We start from the raw sequence: 27,619 nt of genomic DNA on the forward strand, positions 1-27,619 counted from the left end.
TTTTCCTAATATGCAATATTGAACATCTTTTTAACGTTCGGACAATTGGAAACTATATTCAATAATTGCAAGCGAAGGACGAATTGTCTCGGTCTGTGACTTTACGACCTTGGTCTGCAGGAAATTAATTTGTCTTGTGACGTCACGTTGGCCATCATTTCTATTTATGACATTTTTTATTTTTGGCTGCGGTGTCAATGTTTTTTCAGTAATACGTAGGATAACATAAAACGTGTTGAGTTGTCCCGTATTTTTATTTCCTGCTGCATAGAATAGATCTATTGACTATGAATTACGGAGTTATTTTGATTGTCTTGACTTTAGTGTCCACAAATTTAGTACATGGTAAGTAAACGAGGTTTTTTTGGAACATGTGTTATTGTTTTATTCATTTGATCAATATTCTTCGTTACAGCAGCAACATTACATTGTTGTTTTTCACATTTAAAAAAAAAAGTTATTGGTTTTTTTAAAAATTCGAAAAATGCTACTCTTATTTGCACAAAAACCTTCTTTTAAACTATATGAAAAGCGTAAATTTATGATTCAGTCAATCAAATTCTGATCCTTTACGCGGTGACATTTCTAGGTCAGAGTTACCGACCCAATGGTTACGCTGGGAGTAACTACGCCGGGGGCAGACCCAGTGGGCGCTACACTCAGGGCGGCAGGTGCCCGGCCCAGGCCTGCACCCTCCAACTGATCCCCCCGGAGTGTCGCCAGAGGCAGTTCTTTGCTTATAACGGCAGGATGTGTCCCGGATGTGACGTCGATATCTGTACCGGAGTCAACACCGGAGTGGGCGCCCAATTCAACAACTTTCCCTCAAACTCTCTACCGCTCGGATTCTAAATCACTGCCTGCTTTGCATTGCTATGACTAAACCACAGAATTCGTCAATTTCGAATCGTAATTGTAAATTTTTAGATTTCAAAAAAATACGTCTGAGTATTTAATTTCTTGATTTTCGTGTATATGTAGTTCACGACAATATCTTTTAGCGGAAATGAATAAACAGTTGACGGTCTATCTATTTTTCCTGTTTTCTTTTTAAAAGATAAAATCGTGATGATATTCCATTTAGAGTGTATTTGGTTGTGTGTTTACGTGTGTATGTGTATCGACACATACATTATCTACACTTTGTCCAGCACACCGATAAGAACTAGGGACAACCAGTGCTCTGTTAGTCCTCACACACACCGACGTATCCCGAGCAAGAAAAATGAAGACAATCTGGATTCTGGCTATTTGTTTTGCCACAGGTAATATAACTAATGTCTGATAATCAACAAAATACTTCCGTTTTTTAATTCAAATTTCCTAAGATCGGAATGATTTCAAAGCCTACAAATCAAATAAATTTATAGTAATTCGGTATTATGCGGCCTGTTGTTTTTATTGCAGTATTATGCCGCTATCATTTAGTCTACAGTTTACCCTACAAAGATTTAATTTAATGTTAAATTATGATAATTATGTTACAGAAACTGTAGATCTACAGTAAATTTAGAGTATAGATGACGGTCAGCTGAATAGTTTTTAAGTTTTTAACTTGAATATCTGCCCCTGCCCCCCCCCCCTCCCCCCAATGTAATTACGTACAGTGATATTCTGTAATTACGTACAGTGATATTTTGTAATTACGTATAGTGATATTTTGTAATTACGTACAGTAATATTTTGTAATTACGTACAGTAATATTTGATGTTTAGTCTGATTCGTTACAGTGTACAGTGAATCGTGTCAGCATGACGATGATTGTCAACTGGTTCACTGCTCAACTGGTTCCGTCAACTGTATCCACCATATATGTACCTGTACCGAAAATACCGGACAAAGTAAGACATTTGACAAATCATTCCAAAGCTGAGGTATATTGCTTATGATTCAACTTATTTAAAAGACATTTAATGTGTTATTTTAAATTATAGCAAAAGTTGGCATGACGTCTTTTAGTTAGTGCTTTATCGGTATAAAAAAGAATGTTGATCAGACCCCATATTTTTTGGTCCAATTAAAGACATTCGTATTTCACAATTCCGAGACTGGTTGTTTGTTGCTTTTTCAGTATGTTGAATTTTTTGTATTTTTCAGCGTGTACTGGGAAGGACGACTGCAGCTTCCACTGTTTCCACGGTAAACCTCATTGCGTGGACGGTCTCTGTCACTGCTACGGAGATTAGAGGCAGCATCACAACTGATAAAATCCTATAGTTGATCACAATCACATTAAATCAAAGAAATTTGTTCATTAAATGTGTCCTCCTTTTACCGTTAAGAAAGGTCTAGAGGCTAAATCTGGCCGAAACTAAAGGTTACGTTGATAGATATGCTCTCTCTCTCTCTCTCTTTCTCTCTCTCTCTCTCTCTCTCTCTCTCTCTCTCTCTCTCTCTCTCTCCCCAAAAAACCAGCGTTATGGCACTTCGGTGAAACTTAAAGATTCAAGATTAATTTTAAAGGTCAATATTTATTGATTAACTACGCAAAGGATTCTCGACATAATACGTATGTTTTGGACTTATGTTCTTTTGTTTTTATTTTGTAAACATGTTTCTAAAGCCGTTAATCTCATAGTTAATAGATGATACAACATGTGCACAACATATTTTTGACGAGAAGCAATATATCCGGCTTTTAAAAAGGCTCACAAAGTTAATTTTTCTATGTCTTCTTTATCAAAATTTGTCAGAAATTGATTGTCAGCAGTGATTTTTATCATATTGGAGCTACCACGAATCTGTTTCATACAAATAAAGAACATTCCAGAGAGCCCAGTCCGCCATGATTAATGTCGCAGTGATCTCGTCATTTGTTTTACCGTCATCTTCTATAACGTTCCCATTAATTAACAAGCAGATAGACCTAACAAAACATACGTATTCAGGTAAAATCCTACCCATACTAGTGTAGCAAAAACCATATTTATCAATACGGATATGAATTAGAAACGGTTTGTATGAACAAAAACAATATTACATATTTCACTCAGGAGGCACAACAGTATGTAAACATCATATTTATTGGATGGATTTCTCATGTTTTACAATCTTATATTTAAACTTTATGAGTCGATTTATATGACTCAGACCTTGTAAAAAAAAACTTGTTATACAATGAGGGCGCAGACTCAAATCTCACTAAACTCCTTAAAAAAATCAGTTTTCCCTAACTCAAAAATCCATTACATCAGCAATACAATCCTGCCCTAGTTTTATCTTCCCTCAGAGCAAATATGTGGTGGATGGGTAGGGTAATTGAGAGTAACCAACGGGTTTTCCAAGAGGTATGGTCAAATTTCAAAATCACAGTCATCTAGACGCCAAGCTAGATGAAAAATAAACTTCTTAGTACCCAAAAAAAACTACAGAAACCGTTATAATAAATAATAGTGCGATATGCTGGGCAGTGATCATTTCTCCTCCACTGGATTTATCACGTGATGCACCATTGTCTATGGAGCCACCAATCCCTGTGGGCGTGTCCCCAGAGTTACCGGAATCTCCAGTACTTGGTCTTTGTACAGAAACCTGCGCAGTAGACGTCTGAAACAACTCACGGCCTTTGGAGTCAAAAATAAATCTGGAGGTAGATTTGGTGTCCATGGATACGCTAGCGGTAGTTTGGGTATGTTTAACACTGGCCCGGGTTATTCCAAGGTCTGTGAAAATGAAACCGGGGGTTGTAAGGGCTGTTGGTGTGCTAGGAATTTCTGTTACCTCCGATATAATGTCACCCCTTCTACTTTCGTTACGTTGATATATTTTCAGCTTGTTTCCTTCATTTACCAAATTTTGAATTGTGGTCATCCATTCTTGGTCCAAGGACTGCGGGGTCAGTGCATCGTCTGTCGTAGTCTCGTTTTTATCTCGTGATCGGAGGAATGCAATACATTTCCCGCCAAATATTAAGTTATACGCGCCAATGTAGTCCCTGAGGTATGCCCTGCATGAAGAGACCTTTTCTCTAAAGCAAGTAGCCGTGGCGGCTGAAATCCTGTGAATAAAATCAAAATAGAAAAGTAGACATAACATTTTGATGCATAAATATCTGTGTATACATTTATTTGAGCACAGTGTATTTAAATCAAATACGAACACATTAATGGGATATTTTACGACATACTGGTATATGTATTTGTTGATTCAAGAACACGCATCACTACTTGTATATGAATTCTATCGAGCCAGAGGAGTTTGACACTTACAGACACGATGCCTTCTGGGCGAGGTCCACCATGGACATGTTGGTGAGGTAAATTTTCATCAGGGCCTTCTTGATCGGCTTGGTCAGAGAATCCACACACCTCAGGGCCCGCAACTCCTGGGCCTTCCTCATGCATCGCAACTTCCTCCCAAACTCTGAAAATGGGTAGCACGGTCAAAACAATGTAACACTAAACGAATCCAAATTGTTTTTTAACATTTTGATCAGGCGTGGCACTTACTGCTAAGTTTCTGGCATATAGTAGAGGACGTGTGATTTGCTATGGAGGAATTGAAAATCAGAGAGAAGAACCAGTCAGAGGGGCTCCGAAGAGGATTCGATTTGGCGGAACTCTCAGCACAGGGCAGCACGGCTTCATAGACACTGAAAGCATAAGGGTCACAGTTCATAAATGTATTAGTTTATTATTTCTGTCAAAGGTTTATTATTAAGTAAACGGTTCTCTGAAAAAAAATATCTGCGCGAATTCATGAATGAATTCATTAATTGTTGGTTTGCATCTCTTCGTAGACGTTTTGCTTTAAATTCTTGAAGGAATCCATGGAAACTACAATGTTCAGATATGAAAAAAAAAACGTTGTTGTTATTGATATAAAGACTTTCTTTTTTTTTCTTTTTTTTGAAGAGTTGCAGATAATTTTAATGAGAGGATTCGGACTCCTGACGATGTGAGTACCCTGCCTACCTGCACCACCTGTGGACTGCACTGGCGAAGTCGCTGTTGTAGTGGGCGGGTGAGTCTGTGACGTTGTAATAGCCCGCGTGGACCAGACAGTCCCTCAGGTTGGGGTTTGGGGAGGAGGGTGTGGACCCCGGCATCAGCACTGACCCCACAGGGACGGTAGAACGACCCCCGGCCAACAGCAAGAGGACGACTGAAACCAAGATGTGTAAAGGTTCTATTTGGTAAGCATCGACTGCGTTTCATTTCTAAGAGGGTACAACGAACTTAATTGCATAACACCTCTCGTGCTGAACTTCTAAATTTAATAGAAAAAATATTTTCTTAAAAACTGAAATATAGATTTGTTCTAGCATGTGAACATTATTGGACATAAAGCGGACGTGTTTAAAATTCTTTTTTACTATTACTGCGTATTTCTGTCAAATTGATTCACGTGTATTGCACAAGGAGATGTGTTATGTCAATTTGTACATTTTAGCTATTTTACGCTTCAAATTTTTGTTTTGTTCTTTCTGTAGTATGGATGTCACAAATGGAGATTATTTGTCGCCTGTCATCCGTACGCTCATTCGCTAATCGTTCATTAACCCAGTGTCATGTGGCGTGTTTTATTAATTAACAACCGGGGACAACCATGTTTACAGAACATTTATAATTTATTGTAATCTTTATTACTTCAGCCATAAAACATTCGTAAAATTGTACACTTCAAACACACGGTGTTGAACTGTAGTAATGACTTCACTCAAATGTTTTCTTCAGATCTTTCCAGAAAATTGTCTAAAATTTATAAAGCACATATAAAAGAAATAAAACAATACCGGATTCAATTAATAATAGATTTTAGCTTTAGAGCTGTAATATGTAGAAGTTTAAATAACAAAGAATAAAAAAAACCTCTGTCTGTAACTCATTTTTGATCCATTATTTATAACTTTCTTTTATATGTCTTTATTTGAAAAAATGTGAAGTCCAAATTCGTCCTTAATCCTTTATAGATATCACAGTATATATGAATGATTTTTCAAAATTACTCATGAATGAGCCTTATAACGCTCATAGACTTCTTACGCATCTACAAAGTAAGAGCAAAAAGAGAAGCCCTCTAGTCACTTGTCATAATTGACCTTGAATCAAAGATGATGGACCGGGATGAGTGATGGAGACCCCCAGGAAGGTGGTCAGTCACGGACAACGCTACTCATAGCTTTATTAACCATTGTATGAAAAGATTACATAAAAAGAAATGTGTTCTTTAAGATTAGGATTTTCACGAATATTGTTAAATCTCAGATGAAAAGAGGATTATTTTAGGAATAAGAATAAAAAAAAATATGTAATTAAATATTGGAATAATGAAGCCTTCCGTTATGATTTTAAAAAAAACAACAATAAAAATATATCACAGAACAAAATATTAAAATCTTAACAATGGCTCATCTAGTGCACGTGCATTACGAACAAAAGTAACGGGAGAGAAATGACAAGTCTTACCTGTAATTAAGTTGTGCATTTTATGATCCAGTAGTTTACTCTGTGACGGACCGCCAGGTGTCGCTGTGTGTGTCAGTGACGCCGGGGTCCCGGGTCCTGTCACCCCTCCCGCCCCTCCTCCATCTTGCTCCATCACATCCGCTCACCTTTCTATGGGTCACGTGCTATCTTTGACATTGTAAATTTTTTTTTTCCTTTTTTATATCAATTACTTTGAAAACTTTCAATACTCTCTAATGTAATATACAAGGATTTTGTTTGTCAAATTTTAGAGAACATTTATCTTATATGTGTAATTCAAAATAATGATTTCGAAGTGGATTTCATCTTTAAAATTTCATTTTTTGCAGAAATGCAAGCAATTTTTATAACATGAAGGAATCAATAGCTGTCTGAAGTAAAAAAAAAAAAAAATAAACAAACTTATAAAATGTTAGCGTTTTAATGATTACAAATCTGATGTAGGTCTGTTACTAACTGATCGGTTGTTAAAGAAGTCTATAGATGTCAAGGCGAATATAAATCTAAATAAACGTTGCTTTCTTTGATATGCTGAGTCCATAAATTATCGTGGAGGACCGATTTTAATTAGATTGGAGGAAAATAATTGCCAATTATTTTCTTACTTTCAAACAATCGTATTGTCTGTATATAAATACATAGATAATAAAGAAAATTAACACAAAAACAAAAAATAGGTTTCCTGCTTACATTTATAGCCAATAAAAATATAGCTTGCAATCCTTTCGACTAACAAAAAGCAATATTCTCTGGGCTCTTCTAGAGAGACACGAACCGATTTATGGTCCGACGTAAAACGTTTGTTTGCCGAGAATCAATTGGAAATAAAGTATTTCCATGAAATTTACAAAGGACTGGACAAATCATATAATATTAGCACACACATGCAAAATGACAAGTGTAAACATTTGCTAAGAAAAGATAACACCTTTTTTCGTAATTCTGAGCATGCGTATTGGTTTCCAAGAAGCCAACGTAGGTCTTTAGAAGCTCGATAAAAAAAACCAGCTTGAATTTTCACCATGATAGAGTGAAATATGTTATTTTTTAGATATGTTTTTTGTTTTAAATACCTCGTGCGGTTTCTGTTAGTTGTTAATATAAATAGAGTTTCGCTATGAATGTACCCTCAATCGGGGTTGTCTTTTTAAGGAAACGAACGATAGGACACTTCCACATAGTGACACATGTGATGTAATATTCACCCTTCGTCTTTTATCTTCTAGGGGTATTTTCAAAACCTTGTTGTTTTACAGGAAGCTTCAATCGGTTAATTAGGTTCAGATGTATAATGATCTGTTGACATGTTGGGATTTTACAACTCCTCCCTTTAAGATAATATTGTTATCAAATACTGTAGATCTAAATTCTTGAAATATTTGAAACGGTGGTTTTACTTTGAATATGATTTACCTTTACTTCTGTTAACTATTTTACTTCATATTTACCATCCGAAACGGGGTTTGTTTCACTCTGTGTATTTCTCGTACCGTATACACTTACTTGGTAACTTTCACTGTTCACGAAGAACTGTTGAGACTGATAAAAGAAAAAAAAGTTTAAGATGTTTACATGTGTTACCCGGACACTTCGTAACACCTTTAGACAAGTTGAATCAATTCCTGATTACCTTCATATCGTTTGCAATGCGCATAAACTTTATCTCTGTCTTATGATCGGAAGGATAAGAGTTTTTGCAAAGAAGTAGTCGTTGGCTTTGCCTCAGTATCGATTTCAATTGTATTTTATCTATAAAGAAAATTGCGTTAAATTAAATCCTTAGAAATATTGTTGATATATAACTAAAACATTAAAAGCTTGCAGTTCAGTGGTAAATTTTATTTACTTAACAGTTTTTACAGGTATCCAAGTTGTTCTGAGAAAAACTGAGTTAAGATTATCATTGAGAGATCTAACTTCGTACTTCCAGAGATTTGGGTACCCTGTAATGTAATGTTTATTACCATCGACTATAGATGGGGTCAATTACATTCGAAAGTAATTGATTAAACTACAATTACTTGTTTAAAATCCTCAATTAAAACTACCATTATCATTACAGTTCAGTTTAGTTTATTCGTTCTAACTAAATACAAGTGGAACATATACAAGTAGAATACACAAAATTACAAATCGTCAGAGGTATTCATACAGGTACATTTTCAAACAGGAAAAAGATATGAATAAAAAAGGACAGATTACAGAATCAATACTGATGTAAGACTGTGGTATAAAGGATCAAAATAGGAAAACAACGAAGGGGAACAGACAGCATCGAAAATATTTCAAAATGAATACACAACATTTTCTTAGAGATTTAGAGTTACATTTAATCATGAGTTCAGAGAACTTTTTAAAAAAATTGGTCTTTTCCAGTATTTTGTGCATGGATATTTTTTCCTTATTTCTTCTAGGCCCAAACAGTCAAAAATATAGTGAAATTCATCGGCAATGAGACCTTTATTACACAATAAACATAATCTCTCATTTACAGGAGTGTAATACCATCTGCCTTTCCTTACAGGGAGACGATGGTTTGATGTACGAAATTTAATTTTTAATCTTCTTTCTTAGTTTTACAGGTAAAATATCGAGATACTTCTCAAAGCCAAAATTTTATACACATGAACTTTGGAATAACAATTATATATCATTGGACCATATTTGACCAAATTTGTCTTTTAATCTTTGATTTACAGTAGCAGTTAACCATTTTAAATTGACAAAATTATGGTTCTGCCAGACATATTGTAGCCCGCCCATGTTCAAAATTCTTTGAATACAATCTATCCGTGGACTTTTACAGTTGTGAAAATTAATATATGTACACTGTATATACAATTTTGTTTAGAAGGATTTAAAAGGATTTTCAAATGTAACTAATTAGATTACAATTAATTTGCAATTGTAATTAATTGAATTACACATAAAATTAGATAAAAATACATTTTTTGCATTAAAGCAGATATGAAATGTACAAACTAAACATTAATCTCCTCTTTCCTCTTTATAAATTGGGAAAATACAGATAAGGTGAATCTGGGGTGGAGAGCAGACTTGCATTTGAAAGCATGACTTAATAGTTTGTACAGTTCAAATAACATTTATTTTATTTGTAAAAAAAAAAAATTGAAGTCAATAAATATTTGGAAATATTAATTTCCCCAATAAGATATTTAAATTTTTGAATAAAAGAGATTGAGCATACCATCAAAATTATTTGTCCCTAACAAATTCATAAATAAAAGAGACATTGATATTCATATTTGATTAATTAGGAACTTCATGATTAGATAATATGTAAGTGAAAAAGTTTATATCATAGAACTACACGTATGTTTGGTAAAAGTGCATTTAAGTCCTCTTCCTAATTTGATCTTGTATTGTTTTATACTTTTGTACTATTGGAAGTGTGGGGGACAATTGACAGTGGACAGCTTCGTTATACATATTTAAATGTAAAATCATCACTGTGTAATTGAAAGTAATTTGAATTACATACCTTCTTTGAAAAAAATCATTAAATTACCATTATATGTAATCAAAAAAGGGTCAATTACACATTAATTTTAATTACACAAAAATTTATAATTAATTACACTGAATTATCATAAAAAATTACCATTACCCCATCCCTGCCATCGCCCCTACTCGATAACACAGGTGAGAACATATTTTTGTGCATACTATTTATTATCAACTCGTAACTTTCAACAAAAATTTTCAACTAATAAAAAAAATCTGAATTCACAGTTTGTCCCTCTACTTGATATTTAGTCTTTTGTAAATTTGCATTCATATGTTTTGAAAAATTTCTTATACGCGTTTTTTTTCTGATTTCTAAACTTTTGCTTTCTTGGAACACCCACCACTCCTGTTTGGAGAGCTGTATTGGGTTGACATTGATTAATCTGTTTATCCGTGTGGCTGTCAGTGGGGATAGGACGACAGTCTCTGTCACAGGCCCTCCATGTCTGGTGTACCTACCGCTGACAGTACCGCCATTTGTTTCTTACTGCGGTGTTACCCACTTGATTTATCGTTTCTGCACAATGACGAGATATTAATCTTACCTTCAACACTTTTATCTCGGGTACCTGTGGTTCGTGCACTTTAAACATTGCATCTCAAATAAATCAAACACTTGCACGTCTTCTTATCTGGCTATGGGCTAAAGTACTTATGTATCGCAGAAGAAAAACATTTTTGAGTAACAATCTTTTTGTAAAAAAATGGATATATTTGTTCAACTCTGCAGGATTCTTTGAAAAAGAAGTAATATAAACGCTTGATAAGACCTTGTAAATCATGCATAGGTGTGACCGTTCTTTGCTTATAAAAGACACTGAAATTTAATTCAGAGATACAACGATAAAAAGTGCACTAGAGAATGCCGACATTCGCTTTATTTTTGTTGGGATGTTGTGTTCTCTCAGTGAGAAGTTTCCTGCCTTCCAAAGAGAGCACTGATGGAAGACAAGATCACACACATGCCAGCATCACACAGGCCGCCATTTATCACGCTACTTCTGACGTCATCGCCAACGTCATTAGTCCAGGAAAATACAACGCGTCAGATCCCGATACGACAATTACAACGTACTTCGGTAATGTACAAATTCTCCGTATGGTGTTAAGGTTTTTTTTAACTTGTTAATTCGATTTTTATGTTTAAGCGCATTTGAATGTCTTTGAATGAAAAAAAAATTCTTATTCAAAAGATCACGACGCACTCATACATTTCGCTCAGACGATAATAGATATCGTGAACAAAAACAACTTGGCTCAGAGAACTTATAGAGATGACGCCTCCAGAACAATGAACTGTGAACAAATTGTACCAGGTAAATTGGATTTTGGTCTTCAATTTTCAACAAGCAGAACCCTAGTGTAGAAATCCCCATATAGCTAATTTCTAAAAAAAAAAAATCTCATGATTATACTTATAAAATGTACATAAAATTTGATAAATATCAGACCAAGCATCTTTAACTTTTTTATAACTAGTATTCAAATGTAATATTATTATCCATTTCTTTTAAGGACATCTGCTTCTTCAGACCCTTAGGGATAAGATAATCCACCAATCACAAACCGCCAACCCGAACTGGGACGCTGTGAGAGATCTGATTGGACAATATCTCTTCACATTGCAAGAGTTTTACAGCAACACAAACTGGGTGGAGATGTTTGGAGACCGCGTGTGTCGAGAGCTAGGTCAGTTATAACTACGCTGTTATCTAAGTTGACGTCCTGTTGCACGGTAGAACGATATAGATCATGTAAAAAAAAAAAGAGTGTCACAGTGCTAATGAGAAATTCCACTTCAACTGTGGAACCATTTCAACGCTGACATTTGAATGATAACACCGCTGATACCAAGGCTCAATGTTGCAATACATCCGTTAATAGAATGAGATCATCTGTAATTTACCAGGCGTTGTTATGATACATCCAATTGTATATATCGGGTGTAGTTTCGACAACTTCTTTATAATTCTTTCATCTCTTTATACATGAAAGTTTAGGGAGATTTCTGCGCTGGTCGAATTCCGAATCGTAGACAAAAATCCAAGGATAATTCTACCATTTTGCATTACTATGATCCTTTGCTCGCCTCGACCCCTGACATTGACCTTTCATTTAACCAGACATAAAATCATGAAAAGATTAAAAGGGCATAGTCACAATTTTGGTCAAAAACTTGTTTTCCCGTTTTTAGACGGGGTCACGTGACCCCATCTATTGGTTTACTGTCAGCCAAAGTCTCAAACCGGAAGGCGCGCGTAGAACACATGAATTGAGTCTACGCGTAAGAAAATAGTGCAGAAAGTTTTCATGCATTTCAGTAAATATGTATTATAAAACACGCATTAAATCTTCTTAAGTCCTCCGTGTATAAACAAAATTCTATTTAGAAAATAAACAAATAGTTTTATTGATCAAAATATTCTTGCTTGGGTTCAAATGTGGAATGAGTTACGTAATTGAATGCACAGCGCCGTTTACTATTCAGTTGGTGTACGAGCTCATTAATCAATAGAAGAGGTTGATGGTGGAATCAAAATTAAAGTTCCCAAACGCAATGTGCCATTTTTGAAAAGTTGTGAATTTTATTTTGACAATCTTTTACCTAATACTACCAAACTTCATGCGCAAGCCGAAGTTAAAATCGGGACGGGTTATACACAGATGTTTTACAAATTAAATAGGTGTTTCATTGGCTTCCAGTCTACTTGCGGTATGACTGCTGTTCGTCTCTAAAGGAATTTTGTACAAAGAAAATAAAAACAAATCTGAATTTGCCTTCTCGTTCGTTGGCTCTTAGTCGATTAAACTGGATTTAAATTTTAAACAATGCATTGTAAGCAAAATCTATAATAGATTTTACATTTTGGAAGACTTATACATCATATAATATATACAATCTTATCGATTGAAGAACCAAGTTCAATGTTAAATATTAATGTTCATGTTTTCCGGCTTAGTTGGAATCAGGCGTGGGGTGAATTACATTGTAAAATAATGCATTACATTACCATTACTTCATGAATTATGGCATTAGATTACCATTACCTTTACTTAATTTTCTTGAAGTAATGCATTACATTACCATTACATGAGTAAAGTAATGCATTATCATTACTTTGTGAAAAGTCAATAAGTTTTAAAAAAGTTATTTAAAAACTATAAATAAAGAACTCTCAGTACTTTGATTAATGTTTGTAACCACGATTTTGGTCAAAAACTTGTTTCCCCGTTTTTAATGTTCGTAATGCTTTAGTAAGGTATTTCTGATAATCAACCAAAATTTGAATGTATTTTCTTCGAATTATAAGCAAGATACAGAGCTCACACTTCTTTGTTATGTAAACAAAGCTCAGGTCCACGTTTAGACTTAAAATGAATGACTTTTGTGACAAACGTTAGGAGCTGTTTATCTTTGTTCAAAACACATAAGCCAAAAAAAATGGGGTTGAAAAAGAACTCCAACCAGTATATTGAACCATGGTAAACAGAAACATGACACGAGCCTTGTCTACATTACAAATAATTGTGAGCTGTATATCTTGCTTATAACTCTACGACTGAGCCTTATAATAAAAGTGAAATGTACCTACAATTAGACAGTGAGACAGCTAGATAGAGTCGTACAGAACGAACGAACATACCAAAACCAGCATGCCTCTTTTTTGGTGACGAATGATGAATGTGGTATTTAGGGGGATGAAACATTTTTTATTGTTTGTTAAAATGACTGATATGTTTTTGAAACAACAAATCAGTTTTACACTAAGAGTCCTGTGTAGAATTCCTCTGACAATGATGTTAACCATCCACAGTTGTACTTTACTATGTGGTTCATACCGGTAACGTCTTTTTTATTTATTTACTTTTGAAAATTACAAAGAGTTTCTCCCGGAAGCATTTATTATATATGAGCAGTAGTTGATAATGGATATGTACTATGCCATTTAATATCATATGAAAATATAATTACAGGAATTTCGGGAGAATCTCTTCCGTATAAAGTGTCTGATCACGACAAAGTCACTTGTACGAGCTGTAATTATACCAAAGAGGCGTAAGTTGACGATGATATCTTTTCAAGAATTTATATAAATAAACAAAATTCACTAAACGCTAAAAAAATATTTTTAAAAAATTTCAAAGTTTCTTGTAGTTGAGTGTGTTTGAATGGTTGAGTAATGCTACATGAACCCACGAGTTAACTTCGTCTTCTTGTATCCCCAGAGTTCAGCAGTATTCTTGTGTTGACAACATGCGCTCTGACGGACAGCTCCTGACCAGTGGATACACCAGCTACCAGAACATCAACAAACCTATAGGTAAAACTGCACGACAGCAAAAAAAATATTTTATCTTATAACAGATTAAAATTGTATACTGGTACAAGTAATTCATTTTTGATTCTCAGGGCAATTTCCGCAAAACATGGGAAAGTGTAGTCATGGCGGTCCATATGATAACAGCAAAGACATTCCCGCCATAGGGGGGATAAACAAGGAAACATCGAGTCCAGAGTTGTCTCCTCATTTTGACCTACATCAGTCGGCTGGGGAGGCAGCCATACAGGCAACCTACGACTTTTTTGTCGGGAACGGTAAGCAGAAGCTATGCATGTTTTAATTTTGATTTTTACTGAGAAAAAATATTTAGATGGGTGTCTTGTTATACCATTGCAGGCACAGGCCTCCTCTCTGTTCTGGGAATTGAAAAGTTTAAGGAAGTCATGGTAATGAGCTACAAGAATCCCTGTTATAACTGCCTTGCCCCGGGTCTGTCTGTGGTATTTGTTATAGATGACACGGGGTCCATGAGCGGAGAAATCATGCAAGCAACTCAGCACAGCATTGATATCGTTAACCAAGCTAAACTCCTTGGATCCAATGGACCTTCAAACTTTATTCTTTCAACCTTCAATGACCCAGGTATAATATAAACTGGTACAAGTTCAGGAACTAAGACTTTATGATCCTGGCCTCTGGATCAAGAAGTTTTTTTTAAACTTAATTAAATTTCAATTAATTATAAAATGAGAAGTTGTCATAAAATTACGCTTAAAATTTGCAACTACACATGTATCAATATAGTCATATTTCAAAAGTATTTCATTTTAAATGTGTTTAATCCGAAGAAAATAAAGACAATATAGATATCCTCTATGTATATAAGTGTCTAAATGATAAATATTAATGGGAGACAACTTATCATTAGAAGCAGTAGTAATTATCTAAGATTTATTTTGAATAGGTGAATCTATTAAAGTAAATATTAATGCTACAATACGCCTATCTATTCTATCGTCTTATTTAAATGGAAATACTTATCAGAAGACTTGAATCATCAAGTTTGTTGACATACAAATAGTTGCGAATGATCGTCGGTTTGAATTGACTCGAACGAGAAACAGTTGTTGATGTTTTTCAAAACAGACACTAGCCTAATGATTCGAAGTTGGAAAAATCGAATAAGGATGCTTACTGGTGGTGAAATAAAAGATAAAAAAGGTAACAGGTACGGTTTTTTATAGAAACACAACCAAAGCGTTCTTTTTTCATCCAGGATGAACTCCTTGATAGCGAAGTAAGCTAACGTGATTTGAACTTTTATAAACTAACCAGTTTTAGGTTTTCCTTCATATTTTTAATTTAAATCTTCGACAAAACCCATTTTAAATCAATTTTTTGTAGTTGATATGTTTATGTGGAAAATATTTGAAAATAGGTCACTGAAGCGTTGAAGCGAGATGCTGTGTCAAAAATAGTTCGGACCGGAAGTATTTGATAAAGCGCATCTTGTTTGATACAACAAAGGTTTATCACACGGGTGTTATACCACTACATTTATGATATATTATATAGTATTTTCTTCAAATGCTGTTATTAATTAATTATCTTTTATCATGTTTAAATAAAAAGCACACGGACATACACAACTATGTAAGTTTGTTTTATTTTTTATCTCATACGTGTGGTGTATAAACCTTTGCTTAATCAAATACTTCCAGTCAGAACTATATTTTACACAGCCTTTCAGTGACCAAGTTTTTAAAGATTTTCCTGTATATTCCACATCACCATTTCCACTTACAAACATGATTTCAATCGTATTTTGTCGAGCATTTAAATACCAAAAACAAGGAAACACCACGGTGTGTTGTTGATAAAACTGCGAATCACGTTACTGCAATAGCTATTATATTAAGGAATTGATCCTAACGACGCAATGAAAACAGAACTTACCGAAATAATGGTTCCTAAAACTTTTATTTTTGTTCTTTCTGATATCTTTCATTTTATCAAATAAAATATACAACATGACTACTTTATATCAGAAAGGACATTTTACCACCAGTAAGCATCCTTAATCAATATTTTTGACTTCGAATCCTAGTGTTTATTATATTAGTTATGATCAACAGAACTTTTCCTCGTCCGAGTCAATTCAAACTGACGAGCATTAGAAACTTTTTGCATGTCAACAAATTTGAGTATGCAAGTCATTTGTTTTTCCATTTAAGAAGGTCGACTTCAGCTTTCATTGCGCATGTTTTTGCACACTCTAGTAAAATACAGTGTATTTTTATGATTTTTTCTATATCTTTATATAGTTATAAAATTGAACACAATAAACAAAATACAGATAAAAATATTTAGATTTTTAAAGAAAATTTTGTTTTTCAAACCATTTTTCCGTTGCATGGTAGGGGAGCGTTGCCATTGTGTTTTTGTGAAGTTATGATAAAATGAAGCTTTGTAGGAGTTCGTTAAAATAAATCGCATAAAGAAAAGAGTAAAAATCGTACGCCGTTTAAATTTTATACACAGAGTAATTCTATCCATCGGGGTATTTTTCTTAGTTTTTGATTAAATCCATTTTACCAATCTACATTTGTTATGCTCCAAATATACATACACTGTATATAGCAAAATTTGGTGCATTTTAATACTTTGAGATGTCCCCCCCCCTAAACACCAGACGGTAGAAATAAGTATTTTTAATATATAAGGTAGAAAATGATATTACTAATCACATATTACAATTTGAGAAAAAAGCTATAATCATAATAGTTTTGTAATCTGCTTCGATGTGCGGAAAATGACTATTTACTATGTATTCCTATAGTAAATGTACCTGTATTTTGAGATGGTCCCTAATAAGAACCAGACATTCGATTTTCTTGAAACTTCGCAAATAAACTAGAGTTGGTGTAAATAACATATTGGTAAAAATAATAAAAGGGATTTGCTATTGTAGTTTTTCCGCAAAAAACCCCAAATCGTCCTCCTTGAGTGAATAAGTTCTAGGAAAAGAAATATGGAGAGATAAAAAATTAATTCAAGGTCTGTTTGAGTAAAACATTACATTACAACAGCTGAATTTATCTCCGAAATAACATGCTATATTGGTCACAATAATCGCATAAAACAGCACAACGTTGCATCATTGATTAGGATAAAAAAAATCATGTCATTTATAAAATTAACCAAATCGTATGAGATGAATAGTGTGATGTTATGTTTATTTTATCCAACTCTTTGAAATGGTTGTATTCGCTCGGCAAGCCTCGCGATCATATACACAATTTCAACTCGTTGAATAAATCAGACAATATTTTCTATATCTGTTATGCAAGTCGAAAGCGGGAAGTTAATGATGGCGGCAAGGTCACACTTGATCTATGAATGATGAAATTGCGTGGTACATAGCACTGAAGTTCACCGTGTTAAAAATTCAGCGATCGTAATCCATGTTGCAAACTTTGTGACACTGTTTGGCAATCAACTTCGTAACTATCGAAACACTGCAGAGATGACTGAATAGTTCCTTGAATGTTATTTTAAATGTCATCCTTTGCCTCAGCTGTCCTTATACTTGTTTTTAAACTGTTTCAAAAGGGGGATTATTCATTATCTAATGTAGTATATATATTTTATCATCAATTAAGTGATATCACCTATTTAAAATCCAATAGGTGAAATTACCACTTAAATCTAATTGATAATATCACATACCGATATTTGAATAGGTGATATTATAAAAAACAATAAATACTAAAACAACACCTCATATTATGAACACACTGACTAAAATAAATTGAAAAGTTCAAAAAACGATCTGGCTGTAATGTTTTTGCGACACAGGGGCTTGCAATACAACATAACGATAATCATAAGTTCTATACAACAGATACTTCTATCTATAATACAACTGATGGAAACGAGATGAAGAAATGGCTGCACAACATGACGGCACACGGAGGCGGAGACTGCCCAGAAATGGCCCTCACTGGGATAGTAAACGGTCCGTCCTTGTCATCATTAATATTTTGCTTATATATGTATCAGTCTGATTGGCACTATCATAAAGATATTCATTATTTAAATGTTTGATCATCATTTTGAAGTTACCTAATGATGATCTTAGCTAAATGATTTAAATTTTGTTCTATTAAAAGCACTAAAAATAGCAAACCCAGGATCTTGTGTGTTTTTCTTCACTGACGCTGACGCAAAAGACCCAGAGAAACAGAATGAAGTCATAAACTTGATTAATGACAAACACATCAAACTGGTCTCCTTCCTGCGAGGGGATTGTGGGGGTGGAAGTCGGAGACGTCGATCAGAATTCACGGTTCAAAACCCTACCTGTATTCTAAACGACAACTCGAGAAGAGCTGGTTTGTTTGTTGTTTGTTTAACAGGGACTCTTACTCTTATAAGATAAAATTATACAAATTCATACATATCGACGAAATAATTAGGGAACAAAATTATTTGAAACTAAACCTAAAACGTTGAAGATCGTTGTTCAGTAATTATAGACTTAGACATTTTTTAAATCACTTCACGTCAGACATTTGGCTTTCTTAAGTATCCTTTATCCAACCCTTTTTTTTTAAATTAATATTTCTTTTTCGGAGTGAAAGTATTAATTGAGATTTCATTAAATTCAATTGAACTTGTAGTAACAGTTATTTATCAATTTAATTTCTAATAAAACATGCCATAACGAGTCCGTTAGAATCGTGGATTTCATATTAATAGAATATATTGAAGTAAATTAAAATATGAATGAAAAATAATTATACACCTGTTTAATGATGATTATTCCCAAATTGAAATTACATCAGTGTAAACGTAGATAATATTTCTCAGGGCGCGCCCGCAGATCATCGGCAGGATTTGACCTCTTCAGCAAAATAGCGTCAGCTACTGGCGGACAAATTGTCCACACCTCGTCATCCTCTCTAGGGGGACTTCTAGGATCGTTTGTGAAGGTAAATATTATGTATTCTAATTTCACATTTCCTAGCTTTAGTTTTATTGAATGACAATATTGCATTATAAACAAAGCAAAATAATGACGATACTATATTCTATAGAACAATATGGGAGCTTCAAAATTAGGAGTAACGTCGTTTGAAATGTCTGCACCTACTCATTCAATTTCCGTGGATTCTGATCTTTCAATATTGACGGTTACTATTGAGGGTCTGTCGTCTGCAACTTATGTCTCCTTGGATCGGCCGGATGGTAAACATAGATAAAAAACGAGAATAAAAAACAATTTTTAACGTCGCAAACAGATTAATTAGATAATTGACCAGATATTGATATATGAACATTTTGACACCTTTTTCAGGTTCCACTCAGATGTTTAGTGGAACAGCTTCTATAGATAAAATAGGAAGTACTACCGTTATATCAGTTCAGGTGAATATTATTTAACTAGTTATTTTTTTGTATTTATGTTTATATATCCTTTTTACTTAAGTTTCGATGATTTTATGCTCACTACCACGTTAACGATACTTATTTTTTAGAACCCCCCAGCAGGTGTATGGTATTTGCAAAAAAGTCAAACAGGAACTTGGAAAGTGAAAGTAGGCGGAAGTGGAAACATTGACTTTACGTATAAGTTTATGGAGGACGTGCACGGCATCAAGTATCCCATCACCGGATCCAGTCCCATCACAGGTGTGAATCGTTTATCGCAAAAGAATTTTTTTTAGCTTGTTTAAGTTAACTATTTTTGTTATTGGTGTATCTCACCTGTCAGATGAGATATATTTACCTTTAAAAAATTAATTCCTACAGGAAAATAATTTTTTTCATAGGAAAAACAATTTTTACAGAATATTTTGTATTTCCTACCGGAATAAAATAAATTCCTGTAGAAATATAAATTCCGATAGCATTTGAACAAATTTCCCTTGGGATTTTAAAATCTTAATTTCTTATAGGAAAGGTTTAATCTGAATTAAATTCCTCTAGGAAATACTTTTCTCGTACAGGATTTTCAATACTGTAAACCATCTTTTATTCGCGACGACTTTATTTCGCGAAACACTTTCGATAAACTGGTACGCGACGACTTAAGTTCGCGATCAAGCCTAATCAAGACCCGTCTTGTTGTAACAACCATTCTACTACGATTGGATCGCCGTGAGAAATATTCGCGACGATGAGTCCTCTTGTGAACCTCGCGAAAATTTCTCAAAAGCGGATAAAAATTGGTTTACAGTTTTTCCTGTAGGAAAATTATTTCTCATATTGCATTTATTTTTTTCCTATAAATTTATATAATATAATATATTATATAGCTTGTACTCTATCACGAAGCAATAATGTTATAATTTTATTTGCATGACAGGATCTAAACTCCTCATCAGCATCAGTGTTACGGGCTTGTCCCCCTCAGCAAGGGTCACAAATATCATTCTTAAAAAACCTAACGGTGTAATTCTTACCAAACTTCCGGTTTCTGATTCATCAAGCGGAAGCAACCGTGTCCTCTTTGCATATTTTGACGTTACACCCGAGGTTTGAATTTTAGTGTTTCTCTACGAATGAAATTCAAGAATATTGGATATTTTAATAATTAAAAAAACATTTACAGGAGTTTTTTGTAAGCATCAATGGTAGCATTGGCACAAACATCTTCACCCGAGAGAAGTCAGATATCATCACACCAGTAACAGGGGAGATAACCTTCACCTCTAAGCCAGGTAATCTATCAGCAAACGAATATCTAGAGTGTTGATAATTTGGATGGTAATGCACAAATGCTCCTCATCCAAAACTTTGCATCACTTAAAAAATTCTATCATTACTTCAATTTTAAATAACATTTAACTTGAAGCATTTTTTGTAAGGTACGCGACGTAATTATCGCAAAGCTATGGAAGCAATTCTAATATGTCCTATTTTGCTTTGTTAGTCTCTTGAAAAGTGTCACACAACTTTTCTTTTCGCGATGTGATCTTCACATTTTGTATCTTCTTATTTGATGTATTTTCCAGTTTTGTTACCAATGTACTGTTTTACTATAGAAAACCTTGTTCTTGGAGAAAATTCAGTGATAGATGTCGCTGTGAAAAATACAGGAAGTACATCACAAACCTACCAGTTGACAGCCACCTCCGTTCCCAGTGGATTTCCCACGCAGCGTTCTTACTCCGTGACAGTGGGCCCTAGGAGTAATAAAGAAATAAGTCTAACACTGACGCCTACCAACGTCTCTGTTGCGTAAGACCAAAACCAATGTTGTTTGGTTTCAATTTCATTTTCCTTGCTAAGTATATGTCAGTCTTTATCATCTTCTATGTATCTACTATACATTTAGCTATTGTGTTACAGGACCTTATCAGTGAAGCTCACGTTGGGGGGACAGACTTTACAGACCATCTCACGTACACTGATGGTACGTTGACAATGCATTTATCTCCAGGAAACACAGTTTAGAATGAACAAACGATTTATTTAAATCAAAATTTTTTAAAAATGTGATCCAAAATTTTTAAAGCAGTGAATAACTTAACAGCATTAAAAGACCGAGTAAAATCAACAAATATACAATGTTCATGTAATCTTCACAATCTCTGGTACAAAGCTAAAACTTTTAATGACATAATATCTTTTTGATTTACTATTTTTCATGAAAAATATTGTTATGAACCGGTTTCTACGACTGTTGACCTGTTAAGTATGCTGAATAAATATTGGTTTTACAAACACTTAAAATCATAACCACAAAGCCCAAGTTTTACCTGAATGTACAAGGGATGTTGTATATTGGACGCCTGTTATTAATTAAGGTTGTAGATGTACCGCCACCAAAATTCAACGAAGTGAATCGAACCTCCAGCTGTCGACAAGAGATGTTGAACTACTATAACTGCAAGAAACAAAACTGGACCTTGGTATTAGATGTCGCTTTCAGAGCCAGCCTCAGCCAGTTATACGTTACACCGACCACTGTACAGTTAAAGTACGCACGGAATTCACCGTCTGTTTATGTCGCAACATTAAGGTATTAAATTCATATTTGCTTTCAATATATTAACTTTAAATATATTTAATTTTAACAAATGAAAATGCAAATTATCATAATGAATTGTATCTCTTAATACATCAGATATCAAGAAATGCTCAAAGGCTGCATTTTCAAAAAAAAAAAACAGCTTTAACACGATCAACAAAAAACATCTTTAAACACAAACCACCCTCTTTGTTTTAGTGGCACCTGCTGTACTTACCAATCTCAACTGACGGCCATCGACACACGTGGGAATATGAAAACAAAAACGATTGATTTCTTGGGAGGAAATGTTTTCAACACAACAGTTGAAAACTTCGATATCTTGACTAAACCAATTCCAGTGAAGGTAAAGAAGACAGACCATGTGTAAAGAACATTATGTCTGGAAAGCACTTATCCCCCTAATTCGGTCAAAACATTAGCATAGAGATTCAAAGTAGACATTTTAGAATTTGAAATAACCAAAAAATATTGATGATTGTTGGAAAGAAAAAAATTATGTATCCCATGTATTTGTTGATTTATTTTGTTGAGAAATGCTTTGATAGTTGTGCTGCAAATAAATGTAGAATTAACTGAAGTCCTGTTTTGTTTTCTATACAGACCGATAAAAAAACGAGTCCCTGGTACATTACATAAAGGTTCTGACGCTGGCCGGTGCAGGAACCATGGTGCTTGCTCTCGTAGTTGCCATAGTAATAGCATCTGTTTACATTAAACACAAAGAAAGAAATTCAACAAAAAATAAGCATGAAAAGACCCCCATAACGGTGTCTCTGGCGTCACTAAATCAGATACGAAAGAACAGAAGAATAGTGTCAGCATTGGATTTCTAATCTGTTAACATCTTTACAGAGATTGTGAATAAAAAAACCACACACACCTGCATGAGTTACTGTAAATACTGACCAATATAACCTTCCTTCAGATTCTTTTAAAATAACTTGATATAAAAATATTTGTAAATTCAAACTATGAATAGTGTTTCTTTATTATTTTTGCTTTTTTGATTTATATTTATTTATTCTATTTATATTTTTTTTTTCACAGACTCAATAAGAAACGTCTTACGAGACATTAATTTTAAAAAAAGTTTTAGTTGAATCATGAGTTAGTTTTGTTTAGTTAAAAAATAAATAAATACATACATGTCGTACTGATGTTAGTTTGTTCAAAGAATATTCTTATTTCATAAACTCATGGAACTGTTTTCACCTAAATACATAAAATGGAGATTTTAAAAAAAGTAAATATAAATTTTAAGGGGTGGTAAAACCATTTTATTCGCAAAACTCGATTCAAAGTATACAGCTATGTTTACTCGTTAAAACGCAGATTAAGTTTAAACAAGCTACGTACAAATTGTTATTATATGAGTCTATTTAATCAGGGCCCTAGACTGCGTTTTACGAAAGAACTTGCAACCAAATTAATAAATGTACATGTACATCATCATGAAATATCTTAGACTTGTGTTTATGTTATTCATAAAAAGATTGGGATATTACATGTAAAAATAGCCACAAGACAGGGAAATATTTTATGAATATGAATTGAATTGTATGCAATTGATATTATTATTTTGATATTAATAGTCCTTACCTTAGTCCGAATTTTAGGGCGGCTTAAAATAATGGGGCCATGTTTGCAACCACGTGCTATAAAATATCTCTACAGGCGTCGATTTGCTGCAGAAAATTGCGATTGTTAGTTCGTTTTTTAAAAAAAATTGCTATTTCTGTATTTGCCTCCATTACTGTTTACAATTTTACCAAACAAATCAAGCAACATTTCGGTTAGGGTTAGAAAACCTCTGAGATAATCCGAAAGTTGAAATATATGTACTTTTGTGCAAAAAAATCCAAAACGAAAGATATACTTTTTGATTAGATTAATCTAGATGTAAAGATAATGAATAAATATCTTTTTATATCTCGTACCTTACCTTTGTAATTCAACAACCATCCCACAACAGAGCTGTGACCGTAATAGAAACAAGTCCTAGTTGCTATAAACGAACCAATAACGTCTGTATAGGTTTCCTATGGTACGCTATAAGAGTAGAACAAGTTTAAAAATATAAACATCATGATCATTGTAATACATAAGTAACCGTTGTCATTAGATGTACTGATCGTTGCTCATTGATAAGTTTGAATTTTTATCATTTATTTTGCTATTAATAATTATATCATTACATTGATAAAATAGCCTGTTCCTTAAAATTTAGAAATTGATTTCCGCAACATTGAAAATGGGATGCCAAATCTTTCTTCTGAAAGAAGAAGACATCGTCAAAATATAAGCATATCCAAATAAAAAAGAATAGTTACTCAAAAACGAATTAAATTTCCATCTATGCTCATAGTTTAATTGATATATTTATAAAGTCGAGAACCTCTAGTTTACTGAAACATTTATCAAAAAAATTGACCCTTACCAGCTTTCTCAAAGCGAGCAACGCAGATGAACACTACTACTAAACGAATTATCTCCTCCTCAGAGTAGGGCAAGCAATTGCCAGCTTCACATGGGCATGTTCCAATTGTTTTTAAGAAGTTTCGGCAAAGTGCCCGCGAACAATCTAGGTCCGAACCCTCTCCAAAGTGCTTAGACTTATTAATGGCTTTGGCTATCTGGTATGAACGGGTATACATCTACTACAATAATGTAAGCTCGTACATGTACAATGTACATTGTAGCCTGTATCATAAATATGACCTTTTGATCCATTAGTATGTTCATATAGAAATAAAGGTTTTTGCACTTAAGTATGATCAAAAATTAAGAGGCAGTTTACGACCCCTCCCCCTCCCCCCCCCCCCCCCCTTTTTTACAATTTAAATGACTTAATAAACAGTCTTGAAGATTTTATCGAAATCACAAAGAACCATCTACTTATTAAATTTACGAAAACGAGCCAGTACGAAAATCAGATGAATCCATAATGTCTGAGCATACTAGAATATTTTTGCTATTTGTTATGTTTTTTATGATACATCCTTTCGCATTGGCCATAATTACGAAATACAGCTTTTTGGAACTGTGATGATTATCTTTTATTTCCAATCTTTCAATTGCAAAGCTATTATTTTCCTTTGCCTTTGATTGTTTTCAAAGCGAAATAAAAAACAGCCAAAAAAGTAGCACTTTCTGCATAAATTAGCCGTCACATATTGATACCATGTTGTAAACTAAATAAAGTAGTCTTTGATGATGATAATGTTTTATTTTAATTGCTATCTTGAGCTAAAACCACAATCAATGCATTGTATTTGAATTGCCTTGACCAAAGTTTTCGACGCTCTACTAATGTTTACCTTAAGGTAACGTGCCATGTTCAACAACATAATCTTTAAGACATTCAGCTCCATTAAAATAAGGGCTACAGGTCTTTGTTTCTGTTGCATAAAGAGTTTGTCTTTATGATGACCAATGCCCTTGTATACTTGTTTTTATCTTGGCATTAAGATGAATTTATATGAAAAAATTGGAAGAAATCTTTAAATCGCCATGTTAAACATTTCATTAGACTTTGTCCTACTGTAGAAAGTTATCTGAATTTTATTGATCTATGGAGAAGATATTTTGGAGTGGTAAAGGAAGTACCTGTCGTTATCAAAGGTTGCACCTCACATTAGCAAAGTGGATAGAATCAAATTCTATAAAAGATCTTTAGTTCTGCAATAGGCAAATAAATCAATCAACTTTAATCCTTGTGCTGGCTCAGCGAAGGAGAGCATCCATATAAAGGAACAACTCGATTAAAATATCTTTTCTATTTTCAAATTTTAATGAATTGAACGTGAAATTCGTGAAGATAATTATGAAAGAAAGACTAAAAGTATTAATATTGTGGGTTTTGGTTGTTTGTTTGCAAACGTTTGTACCTTCTATGGAAAGTAGTAATGGCCAATCTGACCAAACTCACGCCAGCATTACACGGACTGCCATTTATATTGCTACAGCTGACGTTTTCCCTGAATGTACAAGGGATGTTGTATATTGGACGCCTGTTATTAATTAAGGTTGAAGATGTACCGCCACCAAAATTCAACGAAGTGAATCGAACCTCCAACTGCCGACAAGAGATGTTGAACTACTATAACTGCAAGAAACAAAACTGGACTTTGGTTTTAGATGTCGCTTTTAGAGCCAGCCTCAGCCAGTTATACGCTACACCGACTACTGTACAGTTAAAGTACGCACGGAATTCACCGTCTGTTTATGTCGCAACATTAAGGTATTAGATTCATATTTGCTTTCAATATATTAACTTTAAATATATTTAATTTTAACGAATGAAAATGCAAATTATCATAATGATTTGTATCTCTTAATACATTAGATATCATAAGGAATGCTCAAAGACTGCATAAAAAAAAACAACTCTAACACGATCCACAAAATACATCTGTAAACACAAACCACCCTTTTTGTTTTAGTGGCACCTGCTGTACTTACAAATCTCAACTGACGGCCATCGACGCACGTGGGAATATGAAAACAAAAACGATTGATTTCTTGGGAGGAAATGTTTTCAACACAACAGTTGAAAACTTCGATATCTTGACTAAACCAATTCCAGTGAAGGTAAAGAAGACAGACCATGTGTAAAGAACATTCTGTCTGGAAAGCACTTATCCCCCTAATTCGGTCAAAACATTAGCATAGAGATTCAAAGTAGACATTTTAGAATTTGAAATAACCAGAACATATTGCTGATTGTTGGAAAGAAAAAATTATGTATCCCATGTATTTGTTGATTTATTTTGTTGAGAAATGCTTTGATAGTTGTGCTGCAAATAAATGTAGAATTAACTGAAGTCCTGTTTTGTTTTCTATACAGACCGATAAAAAAACGAGTCCCTGGTACATTACATAAAGGTTCTGACGCTCGCTGGTGCAGGAACCATGGTGCTCGCTCTCGTAGTTGCCATAGTAATAGCATCTGTTTACATTAAACACAAAGAAAGAAATTCAACAAAAAATAAGCATGAAAAGACCCCCATAACGGTGTCTCTGGCGTCACTAAATCAGATACGAAAGAACAGAAGAATAGTGTCAGCATTGGATTTCTAATCTGTTAACATCTTTACAGAGATTGTGAATAAAAAAAAAAACACACACACACCTGCATGAGTTACTGTAAATACTGACCAATATAACCTTCCTTGAGATTCTATTAAAATAACTTGATTTAAAAAAATATTTGTAAATTCAAACTATGAATACCTTTAGTCTTTGTGTTTCTTTATTATTTTTGCTTATATGATTTATATTTATTTATTCTATTTATATAATTTTTTTTGCAGACTCAATAAGAAACGTCTTACGAGAC

The 27,619-nt window shown here is 33.8% G+C and overlaps 3 protein-coding genes across 6 annotated transcripts; 2 read left to right on the forward strand and 1 right to left on the reverse strand.

The window, feature by feature from the left end:
- The first annotated feature begins 1,072 nt into the window (after nt 1–1,072).
- On the forward strand, nt 1,073–2,260 carry LOC105319431 (serine protease inhibitor Cvsi-2). Its single transcript, XM_011416973.4, has 3 exons — nt 1,073–1,265; nt 1,732–1,842; nt 2,099–2,260. The coding sequence occupies exons 1-3, from the start codon at nt 1,226–1,228 to the stop codon at nt 2,185–2,187; spliced, it is 240 nt and encodes a 79-aa protein (XP_011415275.1). The 5' UTR covers nt 1,073–1,225; the 3' UTR covers nt 2,188–2,260.
- Nucleotides 2,261–2,382: 122 nt separating this feature from the next.
- LOC105319430 (uncharacterized) lies at nt 2,383–6,643 on the reverse strand. The gene is made up of 5 exons (XM_011416972.4): nt 6,409–6,643; nt 4,915–5,104; nt 4,450–4,592; nt 4,210–4,363; nt 2,383–3,998 (listed from the first exon to the last, which is right to left on the reverse strand). Exons 1-5 carry the CDS (start codon nt 6,539–6,541, stop codon nt 3,350–3,352), a joined length of 1,269 nt encoding a protein of 422 aa, XP_011415274.3. The 5' UTR covers nt 6,542–6,643; the 3' UTR covers nt 2,383–3,349.
- LOC105317840 (von Willebrand factor A domain-containing protein 7) lies at nt 4,995–27,104 on the forward strand. 4 transcript variants are annotated; one of them, XM_066083575.1, is made up of 20 exons: nt 4,995–5,135; nt 10,791–11,036; nt 11,151–11,273; nt 11,473–11,646; nt 13,933–14,014; nt 14,185–14,279; nt 14,369–14,554; nt 14,637–14,882; nt 18,145–18,258; nt 18,413–18,634; nt 19,113–19,234; nt 19,340–19,490; nt 19,600–19,670; nt 19,781–19,934; nt 20,611–20,780; nt 20,857–20,965; nt 21,290–21,485; nt 21,597–21,660; nt 22,055–22,269; nt 22,477–22,858. In XM_066083575.1, the coding sequence occupies exons 2-20, from the start codon at nt 10,820–10,822 to the stop codon at nt 22,646–22,648; spliced, it is 2,883 nt and encodes a 960-aa protein (XP_065939647.1). In that variant the 5' UTR covers nt 4,995–5,135; nt 10,791–10,819; the 3' UTR covers nt 22,649–22,858. The 4 variants fall into 4 exon arrangements, with proteins under 4 accessions (XP_065939647.1, XP_065939649.1, XP_065939648.1 ...); XM_066083577.1 differs by having other exon boundaries at nt 4,997–5,135; nt 10,866–11,036; XM_066083576.1 differs by lacking the exons at nt 4,995–5,135; nt 22,055–22,269; nt 22,477–22,858 and adding exons at nt 26,307–26,521; nt 26,724–27,104 and having other exon boundaries at nt 10,075–11,036.
- The last annotated feature ends 515 nt before the right edge of the window (nt 27,105–27,619 follow it).

The sequence above is a fragment of the Magallana gigas genome, chromosome 5, assembly GCF_963853765.1.
Source record: "Magallana gigas chromosome 5, xbMagGiga1.1, whole genome shotgun sequence".
NCBI lineage: Eukaryota > Metazoa > Mollusca > Bivalvia > Ostreida > Ostreidae > Magallana > Magallana gigas.

Excerpts from the sequence above, each read along its gene's own strand:
- LOC105319430 (XM_011416972.4), bottom strand. The coding sequence starts at position 6,541 with ATGGAGCAAGATGGAGGAGGGGCGGGAGGGGTGACAGGACCCGGGACC. Across the intron at positions 4,364-4,449 it reads TATATGCCAGAAACTTAGCA|AGTTTGGGAGGAAGTTGCGA; the intron begins GTAAGTGCCACG and ends ACCCATTTTCAG. Across the intron at positions 3,999-4,209 it reads GCCCAGAAGGCATCGTGTCT|GATTTCAGCCGCCACGGCTA; the intron begins GTAAGTGTCAAA and ends TTTTATTCACAG.
- LOC105317840 (XM_066083575.1), top strand. The coding sequence starts at position 10,820 with ATGCCGACATTCGCTTTATTTTTGTTGGGATGTTGTGTTCTCTCAGTG. Across the intron at positions 14,280-14,368 it reads GAACATCAACAAACCTATAG|GGCAATTTCCGCAAAACATG; the intron begins GTAAAACTGCAC and ends TTTGATTCTCAG. Across the intron at positions 14,883-18,144 it reads TTCAACCTTCAATGACCCAG|ATACTTCTATCTATAATACA; the intron begins GTATAATATAAA and ends TCTATACAACAG.
- LOC105319431 (XM_011416973.4), top strand. The coding sequence starts at position 1,226 with ATGAAGACAATCTGGATTCTGGCTATTTGTTTTGCCACAG. Across the intron at positions 1,266-1,731 it reads GGCTATTTGTTTTGCCACAG|TGTACAGTGAATCGTGTCAG; the intron begins GTAATATAACTA and ends GATTCGTTACAG. Across the intron at positions 1,843-2,098 it reads TACCGAAAATACCGGACAAA|CGTGTACTGGGAAGGACGAC; the intron begins GTAAGACATTTG and ends TGTATTTTTCAG.